At 41.7% G+C, this 18,189-nt stretch overlaps 1 protein-coding gene across 1 annotated transcript in view; it reads right to left on the bottom strand.

Moving 5' to 3' along the window:
- Nucleotides 1-18,189, bottom strand: part of atp2a3 (ATPase sarcoplasmic/endoplasmic reticulum Ca2+ transporting 3) — a 75,806-nt gene that overhangs the window by 32,939 nt on the left and 24,678 nt on the right. The window contains exons 4-8 of the mRNA XM_050036989.1: nt 17,134-17,238; nt 14,566-14,704; nt 4,800-4,880; nt 4,524-4,609; nt 3,693-4,157 (exon numbers count right to left, since the gene is read on the bottom strand). Coding sequence (XP_049892946.1) covers nt 3,693-4,157; nt 4,524-4,609; nt 4,800-4,880; nt 14,566-14,704; nt 17,134-17,238 — 876 coding nt within the window. The remainder of the gene's footprint in view (nt 1-3,692; nt 4,158-4,523; nt 4,610-4,799; nt 4,881-14,565; nt 14,705-17,133; nt 17,239-18,189) is intronic.

Here is an 18,189-nt window from a genome sequence, read left to right as displayed (position 1 = left end):
GTTCACTTCACTTAAAGTTTAAAACTTCTTCTCATTTTTATATTGATCCCATCCAACAAAATGATGTTCATTCAGCAAGTCTTTTTTTGGTCCATGTCTAAAAATAAATACATTTGACATGTGATTTTGTTGTTGTTTGTCTTTTTATTTTATTTTTGCCAGTGCCATACAGCAACAATGCTTGGGGATGTGGTCTTTTACAAATTTGAAAATACTGTAAGAATGTCACTTTTATAGAATTGGCTTCTTTATTTTATAATGTATGATTAATGTCTACATCAACAAATGTTAACCACAGAATCGTATCGAATCGTTCTGTATTAAAAATATATCGTTTTTGAATCGTATCGTAACCCGTGTATCTAGATACGTATCGAATCGTCTATCACAGAGAGATTCCCAACCCTACTATTTCCTGACATAGTAGCAATGTGTAATTTAAATTTGAATAAGCAAGTAATCAAAAAACTCAGTTTCAGACTATTTTGAATACTCCATTTCCAACGTGACAAGCCGATGCCAGCTCGTGATAAATTTCTTTATATGGTCATCCACTCCAGACACACTACTGCAGGTGTTTACATTACATACACTGACCTTTGAATCATATGTTATGGCACCGCCCTGCGGTCAAGTCCTTTTGGGCGGAGGTGTGTCATTCGATCTCAGCAATAATGAATATAAATCCTTCCCCGTGTCCTCTGGTTTGCTTGTTGGGTTGTAGGGCTGCACAAGTTGAGTCAAGAGAAGACTGGAAAACAGTAGGCCGAGCCTTATTGGCTGCTAAGAGCATTATATTGTTGAACTGGAAAATTCAGAAGCCAGTATGTTTTGTCAACAGAAGCTTGGTTGCTTGAGTTCTCCAGTCTTCTTGGTATGGAACAAATTTGTTGATATGGTCAGTGGGACCAAATTTAGAATTGTGTTTCAACGTGGTATATTTGAAACTGTGTTAGACTGACAGTGAGCAGCATTGCCAAACATTCCTGAATTTCTAGTTTTCCATATATATGGCATGTACTCCTTCAGATATTTGAATTCATTTATTAATCATAAGGCATAGTACTTTATATCCCCCTTTTATGTCATATGTTGTCACGTTATGTGTTATTGTATTATTTTATACCTTTTGCTGCGGTGTTTGTTATTGCTGTGGTTGTCGTATGTCTATCTGTTGTACGTTTATATTGATATGAAAATATATATATATGTTTTGGTTTGAAGTATTAACTGGTGATTTTAAATGGTAGAAAGTGCCAGTATTCTCCATTACAATCATTCCCCTGCTGCCATGACGGTGCAGAGACAGCATGATACCGAAGACCCACAAATGCTGACCAATCAGGGCAGACTGGGCTTTTTCGGGGGAGGTTCTTTAAGAAACAGTCGCTCAAACGGAGCATTTCATACAGAGGGTGAATACAGGTGTTCCAGCACAGACAGTTTGTATCAGATACCTGCTGGAACATGTCCGGTTGTGTTTAGAAGTTTTTACTGGTGTTTTTTCACAGTTGAAAGTGCCGCTATTCTCTATTACAGTCATTCCACGGCAAGACCAGGAATTGCTGACCAATCGGAGCAGACTGCGCTTCTTCAGGAGGGGGGCTTAAAGAGACAGGCGCTAAAACAGAGCGTCTCAGAGCGAGAGTGAACACAGGTTTTCCAGTGCAGACAGTATGAGGGAAATAAAGTGTTTTTTGAATATTAAAGCATCTAAACATGTTCTAGCAGAAATCCAAAATACAAGTATGAACCTGAAAACGAGCAAAATAGGTCGCCTTTAATTAATAACTAATAACAAGTGTCCAGATTCACTGAATGAGCTGCCAACACCGTCCGCTGAGGTCATTAGCTGATGTGAGAGGGGAGATCGAGGATGTAAGGACAAGAGATGTTAACTGAGATTAGGTGTGCGTGCGTGTGTGTGTGTGTGTGTGTGTGTGTGTGTAGAGCTAGAGCCCTGAACAGGAGCCAAGACAAACAGGAGCTCTGGCATTTACTCTGTGCTAGAAGCAAAGAGAGCACACACATACACACACACACTAACAGACAAAGGAAAGGGTGAGGCCGTGTGCTACATAACTACTTGTGAATAGTTGTGGATAAGATCTTTCAGTGCTTGTTGTCTGATGTAATTATATATACACTATTTATACCCTGAAACCTGCAGGGAGTGTTCAGGAGGATATAGATCACTGTATTGTGTTTATTCAGGAGACATGACATTTTGGAAAACCTGTGTACAGTATATATGTGTGTGTGTGTGTGTGTGTGTGTGTGTGTGTGTGTGTGTGTGTGTGTGTGTGTGTGTGTGTAAGTGTGAGCTGATCAGGTGATACACTGTAGTGCTGCTGGGTGCTGCTGGGTCATGCCAGCTTGTGCTACTCCACCAGCAGTTATCTCAAACTTGCCAGCTGGAGGTAAACATTACAACAGCACAAGGATTTTCCATCCAGCACAAAAAAAAAAAAAAAAAAAAACACAGATGGGAAAAAAGGAAAAATCTAAAAGACAAATAAAGTGCAGAGATTGGGATCGATAATGAACAGCATACCTCTACAGCACTTTTCAAATTAAAATTCCCAGAAGGTTCTTATGAAATGTCAATCAAACTACTGCTCTGAACCAGTTCGGCTTTTAAATGTCACAAGAAGTGATACTGCGATCCTGAGTCGATGCCAGAATTCTTAAAATGTGACCGTCCTCATATTGTTTACAAAATTACAATACCAGTGCCCTTAAAGTGATACCAATATCGTACTTAATTCCATAATGGGGATGGAGTGGCGTGTAGTATAGCCATACTTCTGTTTTGATGGCATCTCGACCACTGTATAGGTTGTAGCTGCTGCTGAGGGAAGGTGAGAGCTGGTGAGAGTCCGCCTATTCACATGCCCACATTGGAAGGGCTAGCTCACATGTCAACATTATCTAATGGGTTTATCGACAGAGTTGAGTCATTGCGGTGTCGGTGTGAGTTTGTTAGGACTGTTCAATGGCTCAGTGTTGGATGTTAGCGACTGCTGCTGTGTTAGCTCATGAAAACTAGTTAGACATTGACCTTAACTGGGAAGAGAGCTTCAGAGATGGCAGTTACTGAGTTTGCTGATCCGGTAGGGAGTTGGGACGAACCAGGATCAGACTCCATGATGCAAAAAGGACTGAATGCAGGTATTGCTTGATTGAATATTTTTAGCGACTACTCGGTACTGGGTTATTTTGGTAGATACCTTAAATGTATCTAGTACCAAAACCAAGCCATATACGAACAAGTAGCAGGAATGAGATTCCTCCAGACCTGACGGAGCAAGATTTACGCTTACAAATGTTCGAGTGTTATTAGAAAAATTAGAATTCACAAAATATGCTCGCCTCAGGAAAAAAATAACTTTTCTTTTCAGTGTGTGTGGAGCGGTCAATGCATCTGCACTTGTTGTCACCACAAAGACTAGTACTTTGTGTTCGAGGCAGATCATTAGGAATTAATGGTAAAACTAAATTGTAATTTAAATGTTTTGAGTTTTGTTATTTACCATGGTGTAGAGTAAGTTATTGGGAAGTATTGAGGCTGAATTTCACTGGTATTATAGAGTATGACACGCCCCATTCAGCCATATTAAAGGAATGAAATAATACATTGGTCTGTCAGCAAAACAACACAACAAACACTTAACAAAAACCAGGTCACTTACTCTGCAGACGGACATCTGGTTGGTGGTGAGGGTGCCCGTCTTGTCGGAGCAGATAACGGAGGTACAGCCCAGCGTCTCTACTGACGGCAGACTGCGAACAATGGCATTCTTCTTGGCCATGCGGCGCGTGCCAAGTGCCAGGCAGGTGGTGATGACGGCGGGCAGCCCCTCAGGGATGGCGGCAACAGCCAGTGCCACAGCAATTTTAAAGTAATAAATAGCCCCTCTGACCCAAGAGCCGCCGTGGACGGGGTCTCCGAAGTGGCCGATGTTGATGACCCACACAGCCACGCAGATCAGGGAGATGACTTTGGAGAGCTGCTGTCCGAACTCGTCCAGCTTCTGCTGCAGCGGTGTCTTCTCTTGTTCTGTGGCAGCCATCTGATTACGGATCTTACCGATTTCTGTGGAAACGCCAGTAGCAACGACCACTCCTATGGCACGGCCTGCTGCAATGTTAGTGCCCTGAGAAAGAGAGAGACAGTAATGACTCTGGAGAAGTGAAGCAGGAAAATGCTGGAGATTTAATACTGGAGAAGCTTGATTTTCATTTCTCTGAGTTGGTTATAAAATCATGACCCCCTGTCGTCAGCTACCACCACACATGAACATGAGTCTGCTGGCCGCCAGGCTAATTTATGATATGTAGAAGTGCTTAAGATTATAATGGTGACTAGGAAAAAACAGAAATGATACAACCATTCTGATAACAGCAGTAACTTTGTTCAACTACATGACCAAAAATCAGGGTGGTTCAGTTTGCCTATAACAACACCAGCCTCTGATATGAAGGCAGAAGATAAACAGCAAGCTGCAGGGAGATGCACGTACGGAAAACAGCATGTTCTTTTTGTCCTGGTTGACAGCTCTGGGGTCAGGAACAGGGTCAGTGTGTTTGATAACGGACACGGATTCCCCTAAAGGAAAAATTGCAAGAGAAAATTGTACAGGATTAGATCTGGAAGTGTGACAGGTAACTGTTTGAGCAGTGACGGAGCCAAACAAAGTTACACTCACAGCCTAAAGGCGTAGAGAGTGACATCACAGACACAACAATTTATCTTCTTAACTCATGCAGTAAAGGAGCATGCTCAATTGGGGAAATACCTGTGAGGATGGATTGGTCCACTCGCAGGGTGGTGGACTTTATCGAGGTCACTCTGATGTCAGCAGGCACCTTGTCACCAACTAAAAGATAAAAGAAAAAAAATAATCAGGCTGGAATACTTAAAAGAATTGCAAGTGTTTCAAATTAAACAAGACAGAGTCTGCAGCCATGAGGCTATACTCAGACACAGTGGTGCTTTAAGCCATATGTTAACATCAGTACTGTAAACTAAGATTAGATTAGATTAGATTTAGCAGGTATTATGTTCACCATTTGCATAATCTTAATTCTCCCTGTTCGCTAATTAGCACTAAGCACAAAGCAAGGATGTGGTAATGTTAGTTAGTTTTTCAGACATCAGGTGATCATAAAGTTATTCAAATGTATCTAAGAGGGACCTTAAATATCTGTAGAGAATTTTACAGCAGTTTTTCCAATAGTTATTGAGACATTTCACTCAAAGGAAAGGGCAGGGGCTTGTACATCATTTGGGAACAAATGTCTGTACAATATAGAAAAGGCAATTCTTGGACTGCTCCCATAGTGCCTGTGTCCTTATCACACAGAAATGTTGCATTCTTAGGATTTTTCCATGCTTTTTGTTCCAAATAAGATAAGATAATCCTTTATTCGTCTCACAGTGGGGAAATTTGCAGCGTTACAGCAGCAAAGGGATAGATAGTGCAAACAGGAAACATCAGTAGAAACAAAGTTAGGAAGCATAAAAAAGAAGCAGAATATAAAAAAGAGACAGACTGAATGGCTGATTTTACATTATTTACTGATGTAAGTACAGATATTGTACAGTTAACAATACTTATTTTGCACTTGAGTGATTGGTTATAAGCAGTAAAAAATAAAAGCAAGATATAATAATAAAACAACAGATTGAGTGGCAGAATTTATATTATTGCACATATTAGTGTAGATATTTCGCAGTATGGATATTTGAAAAAGGGCATTTGTGTATTCTGCACCCTCTGTATGGAGTATGCTGAAAAATGACTTGACACCCGATGAAATAATATGAAATGCTTATAAATCCAAAATTCAAATGTGTATTGTTTACCTATACTAGAATTATCCTTGCTTGAATTTTACTTCCTTTTCATTTTGTCTCTTTTTGTGTTTTCTGTCTGCCAGAGTGTGTTTTTATTTATGCTGCTTCCTGTCTTGGCAAAGTCTTGAAAAAGAGATTCGTTATCTCAATGAGACTCACCAGAGGCCTGTACCACAAAGCAGGATTTGAAGTTAGCGAGGTAACTTCGGGGTTAACTCTGGCTTTTCAGTACTACGAAGTTTTTACCGGGATAAAATCATCATGGCAACTTATGCCGAACAGCTAACCTGATCACAGCCTGTCAACACACCGACCTCTGACCAATCAGATCACTGAAGAAAACAGTATCCACGAATGAGTCCGGAGTCTCAGGTTAAAAAGAGAAGCCTATATTGTTATAGGTCAGCAGAATTATTTAATTATTCCAGGGCTCTGTTTCCACTGGTTTTTAACAAACACAGGGATCCTTTACACACTAAACACATTATTTTAGCAGGATTTAAACTAAAGCAAAGTTTATTTAAGTCCACAGTGACTGTTGATATCTCACACTCTGATTCATCACTGCAGTTCAAAATAACGAGACACCTGAGTGATGAGAACTAGGATAAATCAGATAATATTCTATCAATAAAATAATCCACACACTGTTAATTGGCTCCCGTTATTATAAATGCAACATTTCGGTCAGATAGACCTCATTAGACATTAGCTACTTTTCCACCCTTTACTTCAGAAACAGTCTGGTGTCACTTTAAAGTGTTCTATGTGACATATTCAGAGAACAGCAAAAAATACTCTCAGATGACAGTGAATTTTTGGATAGTGTTTTCAATGTTTCTACACTTTCCATTTTACGATTACAGATTGTCATTTACATCCCATGCCACTGACATTTTACTGTCTCGTAGTCGCGGACGCTTTTGCTACCATTTCATCTCATGATATGAAGCAGCCTACTTCATTCATGGTTCCAAAGATGTCCCTCACAACTAATAACCCCGTCTTTTTCACATGAACGTGCTCGTGGCTGGATGAAAACCCAGAGTTGAATGAACTGGTTGATAACCAGCTTTGTAGTATCCTGGGTAAGTTGAACTGGCTTTGCAGTACAGGCCTCAGGTTAAATATAGGGTTGCAGAGGTATACTGATTTCAAAGAATACCATGACATGAAAGTTGATGGTTATCATACTGTGAATATTTGCTTATTGACGATATTGAAAAGAAAAAAGGAAGCTGATGGAAAAATCTCACCTTTTAGTTATTCTCAAAAGGGAGACTTTTTAGACGTACTTCCCTTAAAAAAATGGTTTCAACTTTCAATTCTAAAAATAAAACATTTACTCAATCCCAAAAAAAACTTCACTTTTCATTCCTTTAAGGCTCATTCTGACTGATAAGAATAATAATTCTAATGCCGTGATACCCTGAAATCTTCTGAGACGGTTATCACATCATTAAATCTCATACTGCTGTAACCCTAGCTAAATAAAACTACAAAATAAAACATTTTGTGTTAATTCACTGAGTAAGTGAACACACTGCCCTGCTGTTGGTGCTCAAGAAAAAGATCCTTAGAAGACAATCTAGTCCTCAGAATTTATCCTATAGAAACCTTGAATATCTTTAACAAATTTTCCAGCCACACAACCTACAGATCTCAAGATATTTCCCTCTGAATCACAAATGCCAACTCGCTCGTGGCACCAGAGGAAAGATCAGGGGATCTTTAGATGAACAAGACCTTGTCCTCTGTGGACCAAGAATTTTTGTACAGGATTTCAATCCATCCAGTAGGTGCTGAGATATTTAAATCTGGACTAAAGAAGTGTACCGACTGATCAACATTGTATTCCCCATAGAGCCAAACTGTTAGCACGGCTAAAAAATTAGCAGAAACACATCATCCTGCAGAAGACCAGATGAACTTGCTCTCTGAAGGTCTGACTCGCGTTGAACCCCTCAGGAGTGCATCTGCAGGTGAACACTGTTACACCCTATCAAATGTCCGTGTTCAAACAATAAATCCTTGAGCAAAGAATCAGCGGCGGGCTCGGCCAGAGCTCGAGCTGCAGCCGCAGGTAAACAACGGCTCGATACAACCTTGATGGAGTCACGTAGCTGTGTTAAAATGATTGATTATTTCCTCTCCCCTTTGTTCTCTCTTCACTCTCTCCGCACACCACTTCCCTACATATGTCAGACATAAAGTACAGATGCATTAAATCTACTAAATGCATTTCATCTTCTGCACTACAGTCTTACTGTCTGCTTATTAAGCCTGCATATTAAACTCGTATTTCATAGCCAGATCATTATAAGTATCTACTGCCCCAAAACAAAATGGTTATTGCTTCTTCTTTGTCAGAGCCAGACAATGAACTGGAAATATTTTCATATGGCAGGACAGGGCCAGCAGGTGAAAAATGGAGTGGGAAAGACAGATGTAATATTATTCATTTGTTTCTTTTCAGCATGACAGACAAGGGGAGGAGACCTGATCATAACTTTATGTAATAAGCGTCTTATTACTGCAAAGTCCTCAGCTATCAGGCTTCTCAGCAGTGGATCGACTGCGGCTTTTCAACATGAATAACGTCAGACATCTAGTTCAATTTCTGCTCTTCCTTGTTCACGTACTTCTTTTGTACCAGCACACTTCACAGTGAAAACTTTTCATCTCGCCCTGATAAGTTTCTGTGTTTATTTCTTGATCTTTCTCAGTTTCTGTCAGAGCTCCATCATCAACTCTTGACGTTTGCTCAATGTTCTGAGACCTCGAGGGGGATTTTTCACAGTCTTAACCTGACGGGGACAGAGATAGGGAGAGAGACAGAGAGATTAAGAAGCCACGCTGTGTGTGTGTGTAGCTGAATAGCCTGTGCTTCCATTTCTGTATCTCTCTACATTTCTCCATCTGACACCCATGGGTTGTGAGAGAACAAGAGTGGGAGAGGCGGAGGGGGAGAGAAGTGTGTGTTGTGTTTGTGTGGGAGACGGCTGGGGGCTACAGGTTCACTGTAGCAGGACTGGCCGAGGGCAGAAAAGAGAGGCTTTTCAAACGCCTACCCACAGATTCCTGTTCCCCTATCCACTCTCTGCCATGGCCTCCCACAGACACTCTCCATCTGCTAGAAGAGAAATGTATCCTCATACAGCCACACGGACGTTAGATAAGCAGTCTATTAAATATTAGAAAGTTCCGATTATTCTTTGCATTGAGGACCAAAAAGAGGTAAAAAAAAAAATATTAAAGAGGACCTGGTTACAAGCTTTGATGTCCAAAAACACTACATTTTCATCATACTGTCTGTGCTGGAACACCTGTATTCACCCTCTGTATTAAACCCTCCATTTTAGCGACTGTTTCTTTAACCCCCTCTCCCGAAAAAGCCCAGTCTGCTCTGATTGGTCAGCATTTGTGGGTCTTCCGTCTCTGCACCATCAATGCAGCCAGGGAATGATTGTAACAGAGAATATTAGCACTTTATAATCACCAATTAATGCTTCAAACCAAGGTCACCACAACTGGACATGTTCCATTAGGAATATAATCCAAAATCATGAGGAAATTACCAACATCAGCAACCAAGATTACATGTTTCCCTGATGTTAGCACGTAGCTACATGTAGCAGTGTACTTGCAGCCCTAGAATGATTGTAATAGAGTACAGCACTACAAAGTACACTTTCTACTCTGACAAAACAATAAAAGCTTCTAAACCAAGCAGCAAAATGACCCAAAATACAGGAAATGTACAATTTGCAATCAACATGTTCCCTCATGTTAGCATGTAGCTACACGTAGCAGTATACTTGCAGCCAAGGAATGATTGTAACGGAGTATACAGGGTGTCTACGAGTATAAAAAAGTTAGAACTTGCGATGGAAATACACACCAAAAGCAAAAACATACTCTTCCCAAGTATACACATTGATGTCAGTTCAAAATTAACAGTAAAAATGACCCTGACAATACTTTCTGTGCTTACAGCTCTACATGTGCAATTCCACCGCCATGATCCCCATTTTACCACATTTGAAACACCACAAGTAATCGTTGTTATTCGTTGAAGCTTTTTGTCTTTTCACTTGCATTTTCCCATTTCTTATAGCTTGCAAGGTCCTAGTTTAATGATGCAGACTCATTACGTGTGCATTGAGTGGGCGAAAATAGGGGCATTGCACACATACAGGTGTTGTGTCAAAGTCTGGTACCCCTTCGAATGGTGTTTACCTCCTGTTAAAAATATGTTTGCTATGGTACCAACACCAGAAATTATATTGGTGATATGACAAAGAAAAATAAAGACCCATTCAATCTGATTTTAAGACGATTTAAGACTTTCTAAGGACCCGCGACCACCGTGGTATGGCGGCACTTTCTACCCTGAAAAATCAACGGAAGCTTCTAAACACAACCCTAAATGGAGGGTGATTTGAAATTAGGGAGAAATAAACAACATCAGCAACCAAGATTACATGTTTCAGTGAGGTTAGCATGTAGCTACATGTAGCCTCGTATGTAACATAAACATTTGCAGCAGTGTCCCTAGAGCAGATGGCCATATAAAGAAATCCGTCATGAGCCAATGTCATCTTGTCTTGTTGGAAACAGAGTATTCAGATTGGTCTGAGGCCTGAGGTTTTTGCTCACAGGGATTACTTTAATATTAGTTTACCTCATTATTTGAAACTTTGGCCACGATTAATATGAACATCTCTCACTGTAACATTACATGACAGAAAATGAGGAAAAGCATATAAGGTCCCCTTTAAAAATTGTCATCTGCCTCAGAATTCATGAATAAACTGGAACGTAGCACATTTGATCAAAACAAACGAGGAGGTCAGCTGGTTTGGACAGACGGAGTTCTCCTTCCATTTGGTAAACCTGGACTCCAAACAAAATCTGTTGCATAATATACTGGCAAAGGGGTCTTGATTCACGTGCAGGATAACCGTGACTTGTTAGTGGGAATGGCTCGGTGCAGGTTTCCATCTCTTCAGGTCCTGTGTAAACCCTGTAGGAGTTCCTGACAATCTGACCGCTGCAGTCACTCCATTTAAATAACCCAGGAAAGTTCCAGTGGAGGCGAAAATCACAACTGTGTCGTAACCGTGGTTGGCATCGCCGGCAGTGTACCTACAAGAAGGCGGTGGAAACTTGAGTAAATATATTTATGTTCTTTTCTCTCCTCAAAGGCACTTGTGGTCAACAGTGTCCTTTTCCGATACCTCCATACTGTTTATTTTACCCCCTAGCATCCAGTTCCCATGGAATAACCACCGGCTAATGTGAAGTCCAGGAAAGCCTGGGAAATCAGTGGAGGAAAGGAATATATTAATTTGTTTTCTTTGTCACCATTATCCCTACATGTTTCAGTCAGGAGATCTGACACACATATTTTCTAAGTGAGAAAAGTGCGTGCTGCAGTTCCCTCCTGTTTACCCCTGTTTAAAACTGCTTAGCAACAAAATTATGTCAGACAGAATGAAGCTACTTAATACATGACTGTGTGTGTTTTACAAAAATGCAGCAGTGTGCATAACACCACTATCATACCTCTTCTTTAAGTAAACATTGACAGTAAATTCTGCACTTAAAATAAGATGGAATAGCTTTGCCTAGTCTTCAGCAGAGCGTTTCACACTTACATCTCCAGCCAAATAGTCTCACCTCCTCTGCCATATACGGTTAAAGGACAAATGATGGAGTGTGACGTTGAACTCATGAAGAAAAATTTGTTTTTCTCACACGCCTCTGTGGTGAGCGAAAAGACACCAGACACGGTGGGAGTTCTTGATGAATTGAAGTAAAAGAGGTCTGCATGTAACAACAGCAAAACTATATCAAACAACTCATGCAGTGTCATCCAACTCTCATTTATCCAGTCATATGCTCAGTACCTCCACAACAGCCCCTCCCGAACGCGAACATAACGGAAACTGTAACTTAAGCAATGTTTTCTTCAAAGCCAGACTCTGTAAATCTGTAATTTTATCTCACTGAACATGGGAGCTGCTGGTCAGTTTGTTTGAGTTGCGGCCAGTACACATGCTGCAATTTCTGCACCCTCAAATCCATTGTTAGGTGAACGTGACGACTACTATAGTACGGAAACTGATTACATTGTTCCACTGATCTATTGTTTTCGACGTAGACTTACCGAAGGCACACTCAAAGGCAAGAGCAAACTCATGGGCAATCTGAGCATTTGTTTTAAATTTTGAACAGCATGTAATAAGGTGCCTGTCAGAAGATGTGCAAATGTAATCTGATCGATCTGAAGTGACAACGTCATCATGTCAGGTCAAGGTGCAAGCGTCAGCTCATGGGTCAGCTAACCTTTTCGAGAGACTGGACAGTCTGAACAGGCTGACAAAGACCAGATAATTGCCAGGACAGCAGCTCCGGAGCTGCTTTTTAGATTCATAAAAATATCTTTCATGCAAGGGACTTCCACTGTGGGGGCATTGCCATCGGGATAGAGTTTTATAGCAGCTAATGATGGGGCGGCAGATGAGCGGACGCAACATTATAATATGCCCACCGGGGACGTTTGTGGCTTCAGCAAGGACAACTGGCTGTCCGACAGCATTTAAAGGACATATTAGAAATTTTGGCACATGCAGTCCAAAAAGAAATCAGGTCTGAGGGGAGGGAGCGCACATTTTTTGGATTACTGAAAACAATAACGAGCCTACGTCTGAGCAGTTTTCCTGTAGCTCTTCCGCACGATCGCGAAGATAAGTGTTTGAATTGTATGCTTATGCAAACTATGGATAAGTAACATTTGTTAACATGTAGCTGATATGTTGCAACTTGAAGTTTCCTTACGCCTCAACAATGCTGTGGTTAACACGTGGTTAGGTTTAGACACAAAAACTACTTGGTTATGGTTAGAAAAAGATCTTAAAATACCCTCTTTGGGTGGTACGGTCACAGCTAGAAATGTTGCTGATGTCTTGCTAAAAAAAACATCCAGTATATTGTTTACAGTTGCACAGTTGCTGGCAGCCGTTTATCCTAAGCATGTTCACACACATAGTCGTGTACATATATATATGTCAGCACCCCTTCAGCGAAAATATGTTCCCACACACATGTCCTGAGCAAAGTTCAACTTTTGGAACATCGACTGCATGTCATGTGACAACAAAGAACCAGTCACAGCCGGTAGATACCTTCCTACATAGAGCTGTATGATCTGTCCCACAAACAAAGTATTTTAACTTATCACCTCCGATCTCCAGATTTCTGAAAAGTAAGCTATAACACGGTGGTGGTAACGGTCGTTCAGCATGCGAGTTTTTTTTTCACAAATTCAACATAACATAAGGTGAGTAACTGATAAACAAATTATCATTTTGTGGGTGAAGTATTCCTTTTAAAAAAGTCTAAAACCACACTGAACAAAAAAAGTGGCCCATGTTGTTGCCTGCCCCTCCTTTCCTCACAATGGGACAACCAACACAGCAGCAGCTGAATGCCAGCAGTAACATCAGATCTCTTATTCAAACAGCAGATGGTTCATTTTAAGTCGTATCTGTTCTCTGCTCCACACCGTCATCACAGGTGTCGTTAAAACCTCCACCAACACCCTGTGAACTTCAGCGTCACTAAGCAAGCCAAACGGGCCACAGAGCGTCGTCATGGTGACACCGTTGGTGTTGATGGTGACGCTAGCGGTGGTAGAGGAATAGTCATTTTAGTGCTTGATAGTTGCTACCTGTGTGGGCTTGTCTGTGTGCTCACATGTGTGATGGAGGACACCGGCTGTAACAAGCCCAAATTCCAAGAAGTGCTACCTGTCACACACACACACACACACACACACACACACACACACACACACACCGTGGTTCTCATTTTTCCACAGAAGTACTATAAACTAAACTCTCTGTAAAAAGGCAGGGAAACGATTTATCGAATGGTGGTGAGGCTTCACTGTAACCATCGCAGCATGTATAATCTCACTCCGTGCTATGATTATGAATGAACGAGGTGATCTCCCACATCCTGAGCTCTCCCTCCTTTCCCACACATCGCTCTGAGCCGCCTGAGACGAATCGCTAGCCACGCGGGGCCAAGGATTACACTCTCACAACCGGTACATGTTGACGGCGAAGTGATCTCCTCGGTGCTGCTGCTGCATGTGTGTGCACGCCGCTCGCACATTAACTCTGGCATACACAGATGTTCTGGAACCAGAGTGACAACAAGACTATTTTTAGACGAGGGCTGCCCACACATGGGCGAGTTTACTGCAGGGGAATTGTGTGTGTGTGTGTGTGTGTGTGTGTGTGTGTGTGTGCGTGCATGTAATGTAGGGGGAGTGTGAGTGAGCGAGGAGCTGACAAACATCCAGCAGCGTCCAGGTGGTGAGACTGAGAGCATGGAAAGCAAAGGGAAAAGAGGGGGAAAGCTGTGGAAAATTAAACTGGGCCTTAAATACAAGAGGTGACCACAGCCACTTACACACACACACACACAAACAGACACAACTGGAGAGCAGCCCTGGCACCTGCACATCCAGAGAAAAGACTCTTATGTAATCCAGTCTGAGATATTCCAGCAGTGTTTCCAGACTCATGAATGGGTGGCAGAGGCTGTGTGAGTCTGTGACAGCAGCGAGAGTCCACCGGAGGCAGACAAAGCGTAAATTAGTCTCAGTGAATGACAGTGAGAGTTTGGCTTACCTGCCACCTCCACGATGTCTCCTGGGACGATGTCTCTGGCTTTGATCCTCTGGACAGCCTTGCGGTTCATGCGGTACACTTTCCCCATCTCTGGTTCGTACTCTTTCAGAGCCTCGATGGCATTCTCTGCATTCCGCTCCTGTGCAGAGAGAGAAGTCAGTTTTTAAAATTTCTTTGCAAATTGACATTTTACAAAAAAGACTGTTTGTGCTCTTGCATTAGCAGCTTATTGTGAGTTACATACTAAAAGAGAAGGAGCTGCTGTTGAAAAAGAAACTCTCTTAGAATGTGTACTGAAATGTTCGTAGCTGATTTGCTTTGTTTTTCTGCTATTTTTGGTCCTTGGACGACTATGCTTTATTATCAAGAACTACTACTATCATAAGGGCATATTCTCAAGTCCCTTTTTTACATTTCGCATTTTGCAGCTTTTATCTACATTTTGTCTACTTTTTTTTATTACAATAGTGACTATTTCCAGGGGTAAAAGTAGGCCGGTACAGTTAAGTATTCCAAACCACTAACAGATTCAGTGCTGGTATGCAGTACCAGGAAGTATAGCTGCAAATATTATTGGATTGATTCTTTACTATTAAATTAATCACCAACTAATTTGATTATCAATGCCCACCCTCCCATCTCCACTCACTGGTTAGCTAGCTTTGGCCATTCTGCACAGCGCACCACCCGGGTCTGGTGCGAGCTAGCTAGTGGTGCCGCTCATTCACAACTACATGGTACATAAAACATTGTGGCCACTCTCCAGTCTTCCCACAGATCGCCCTGGTGAAAAAGTGGCTTCATTTTGAGCCTCAAAACCCCTATAACATTGTTAACTATGTTAGCACCACTACTCGTGCTGACACTGCTAACAGAGCTAACAGTGATAACATAGGTAACAACGCTTAGGGGGTTTTACAGCTCAAAATAAAGCCGCTTACTCACCGGGGAGATATGGGTGGAGACCAGGGGGTGGGCACAATGTTTCCACAGCAACGCCATTGGGTCAGGCAGGTGTTAAGTGCCAAATCAACAGTGCTGCTAGCTAACTCCCACCAAACCCAGGTGGTGGTGGCGCACACAAATTAATTAATTTGCGTTTTCTAGAAAGGTATGACTCCCTACCTTATGCCCTACTCTCTCTCTGATTAGTTAGTACCCGTTGCCTTTGTTGGTTGGATTGGTTAAGTTTAGACAACAAGAGTGAGTAGGGTGTAGGGTGGATAATTCCTTTGCTATCCTAGCAAATGCAAATGTGCATGGTGCGCAGTGCAGTAAACTTAAGAGTGGTAAAATAAAATTACAGAGAGACAAGCGTAACCAGTCAAAAAAATTCTCTGTGGTTAACCAATGAATGGTTAACACCCCTAGTTATGAACAAAACAAGACAGTTGATGATGTCATCTTGGGCTTTGGGAAACACTAATTGACATTTTTCACAGTTTTTTTGACATTTCATAGACAGAACAACTGATCAATTAACCGAGAACATAACCCACAGATTAACTGACAATAATACACAATGACTTCACTCTTAGAAACTATTATTTTTTATGTGTCAAATGTTCTAAAAATTCAAGACGGACTTATGAACTGTTTTAAACTGTTGTTGATGAGTTTAGTTTTAAATGTTCTTCTTTAAATGGTGTGATTTTGAAAGTTTTGTATCATTCACAAATTATTCTGCGGCACCCCATACTCCACTCCACACCATTTAAATAAATCATTTGCTAGACATGATGCCAAGTGTTTCTTTCTCTACCATACAGGTGTTAAATAATTGAATGCATTTGTTCAGGGATGCATGAAGCTGCAGGTAGGAGGAGAACAGTATAAATCTACTTTCACCCCTGATTATTTCCCTTTACTAAGATTATTTTTATGTTAACACATTTTAATTATATTTTACTTATTTATTTACCTACAATTATTAAATGTCCTTTTTTCCCCTCACTTAAAAATACCGATATTGGATTTATATATAATGCTGACATTATCATCTGTTCTTTAGCCTGTTTTATTTATATGGTTATGATGAAACTGGTTTGTATCATGGAGAACAAAGTATGGATGAAATTACTCAGTAAGAAAAAAGTATTTAAAAAGAAATGGTGGAGAGTTATCCACTTGTTCCACTGTGTCCTAAACTCAGAGCAGAGAAACGCGCCTTCTTTCCCAAAGTGTCAGCGGACGCCTTGTCTCTATTTTTGACGCTTGCATCAAAAATTCCTGCTTCCCCTTCAACACAAATGAACCGAGGGGACGTTTTGCATCAGCTCCCTGGTTTGTTTATGTTTTGACTCGGCTGCTCCGGTATCGACAGCCTCATCTCACTGCAACGTGCTATTAGAAAGGACAGATGTTGACATGTGGTGTCAGTTTGAAGCACACGGGGTAAAAGACGGCAAAGATGAATCCATGTATCCTGCAACAGCTGGTGGTCAGGATTTTTTTTTACTTCTGTCACTGGTAACTTTGTAACCATGTGAACTCCTTGTGGAAAGAAACAGTGTTACTTGTGTGTGTTTTAATGATACACAGAGACAAAGGATATAGAGTGTATCTCACCTGCCAGACCCCGATAACAGCGTTGGCGATGAGGATGAGAAGAATAACAACAGGCTCAACAAAGGCGGTGGTCGTCTCCTCTCCCTCCTCAAACAGAGCCAACACCTGCATGAACATACAGCACACATAACATTAGCATACATGTTATACGGCAGCTCAAGTCCCATGCTGGCTCTGATACATAGCAGGGAAGCCTTGCTCTGAAACATTTTTGGGAGAAAAAAAAAGCTTGACTGTTATTGCAGGAAAATCTGTAGAGAGAAAATCTACCTCGAACAGTGTTTTGACAGAGGAGATGCAGCTTAGCTCCATTGAGTGTATGTTGGCTTTAGCAGTGGTTCCCAGCCTTGCTATCTGATGTACCCCAACAGCCCTATCAGATGAACTCAAATACCCCTTTCTCTGTCAGCCAAATGTGCTCACATCACTCTTGATTTTATTTTAAAGTGGATGTTGGATTCAGTGTATGGAACTATTCCATTAGGGTTTTGTTCACAATTGAGGGTGGAATGGAGTGTGAGATGAATCGGCGGTTCGGTGCAGCATCTGCAGTGATGCGGTTACTGCACCGGACTGTCATGGTGAAGAAGGAGCTGAGCCAAGAGGTGAAGCTTGGGATTTACTGGTTCATCTACGGCCCAACACACACCTATGTTAGTGAGTTCTGGGTAGTGACCGAAAGAATGAGACTGCGGCTACAAGCTAAGCCGAAATGAGTTTCCTCCATGGGGTGGCTGGACTCAGCCTTTGAGATAGGGTAAGGAGCTCGGACATCTGGAGGGAGCTCGGAGTAGAGTTGCTGCCCCTTCACATCAGAAGGGGTCAGACGATTTGGTTCGGGCATCTGATTAGGATGCCTCTTGGGCGCCTCCCGTTAGAGTCGTTCTGGGCATGTCCCACTGGTAGGAGGCCCCGGGGCAGACCCAGAACACATTGGAGGGATTATATATCTCGTCTGGTTTGGGAGGGCCTTGGGGTCCCCTAGGAGGAGCTGGAAAGTGCTGCTGGGGAGACCTGGCCCCTGATAAGCAGATGAAAATGGACGGATGGACTCAC

Source organism: Epinephelus moara, chromosome 3 (assembly GCF_006386435.1).
Source record: "Epinephelus moara isolate mb chromosome 3, YSFRI_EMoa_1.0, whole genome shotgun sequence".
In the NCBI taxonomy this organism is placed as follows: domain Eukaryota; kingdom Metazoa; phylum Chordata; class Actinopteri; order Perciformes; family Serranidae; genus Epinephelus; species Epinephelus moara.
The sequence above is the reverse complement of the archived record's forward strand: the minus strand, read 5'-3'. Positions and strand labels throughout refer to the sequence as shown.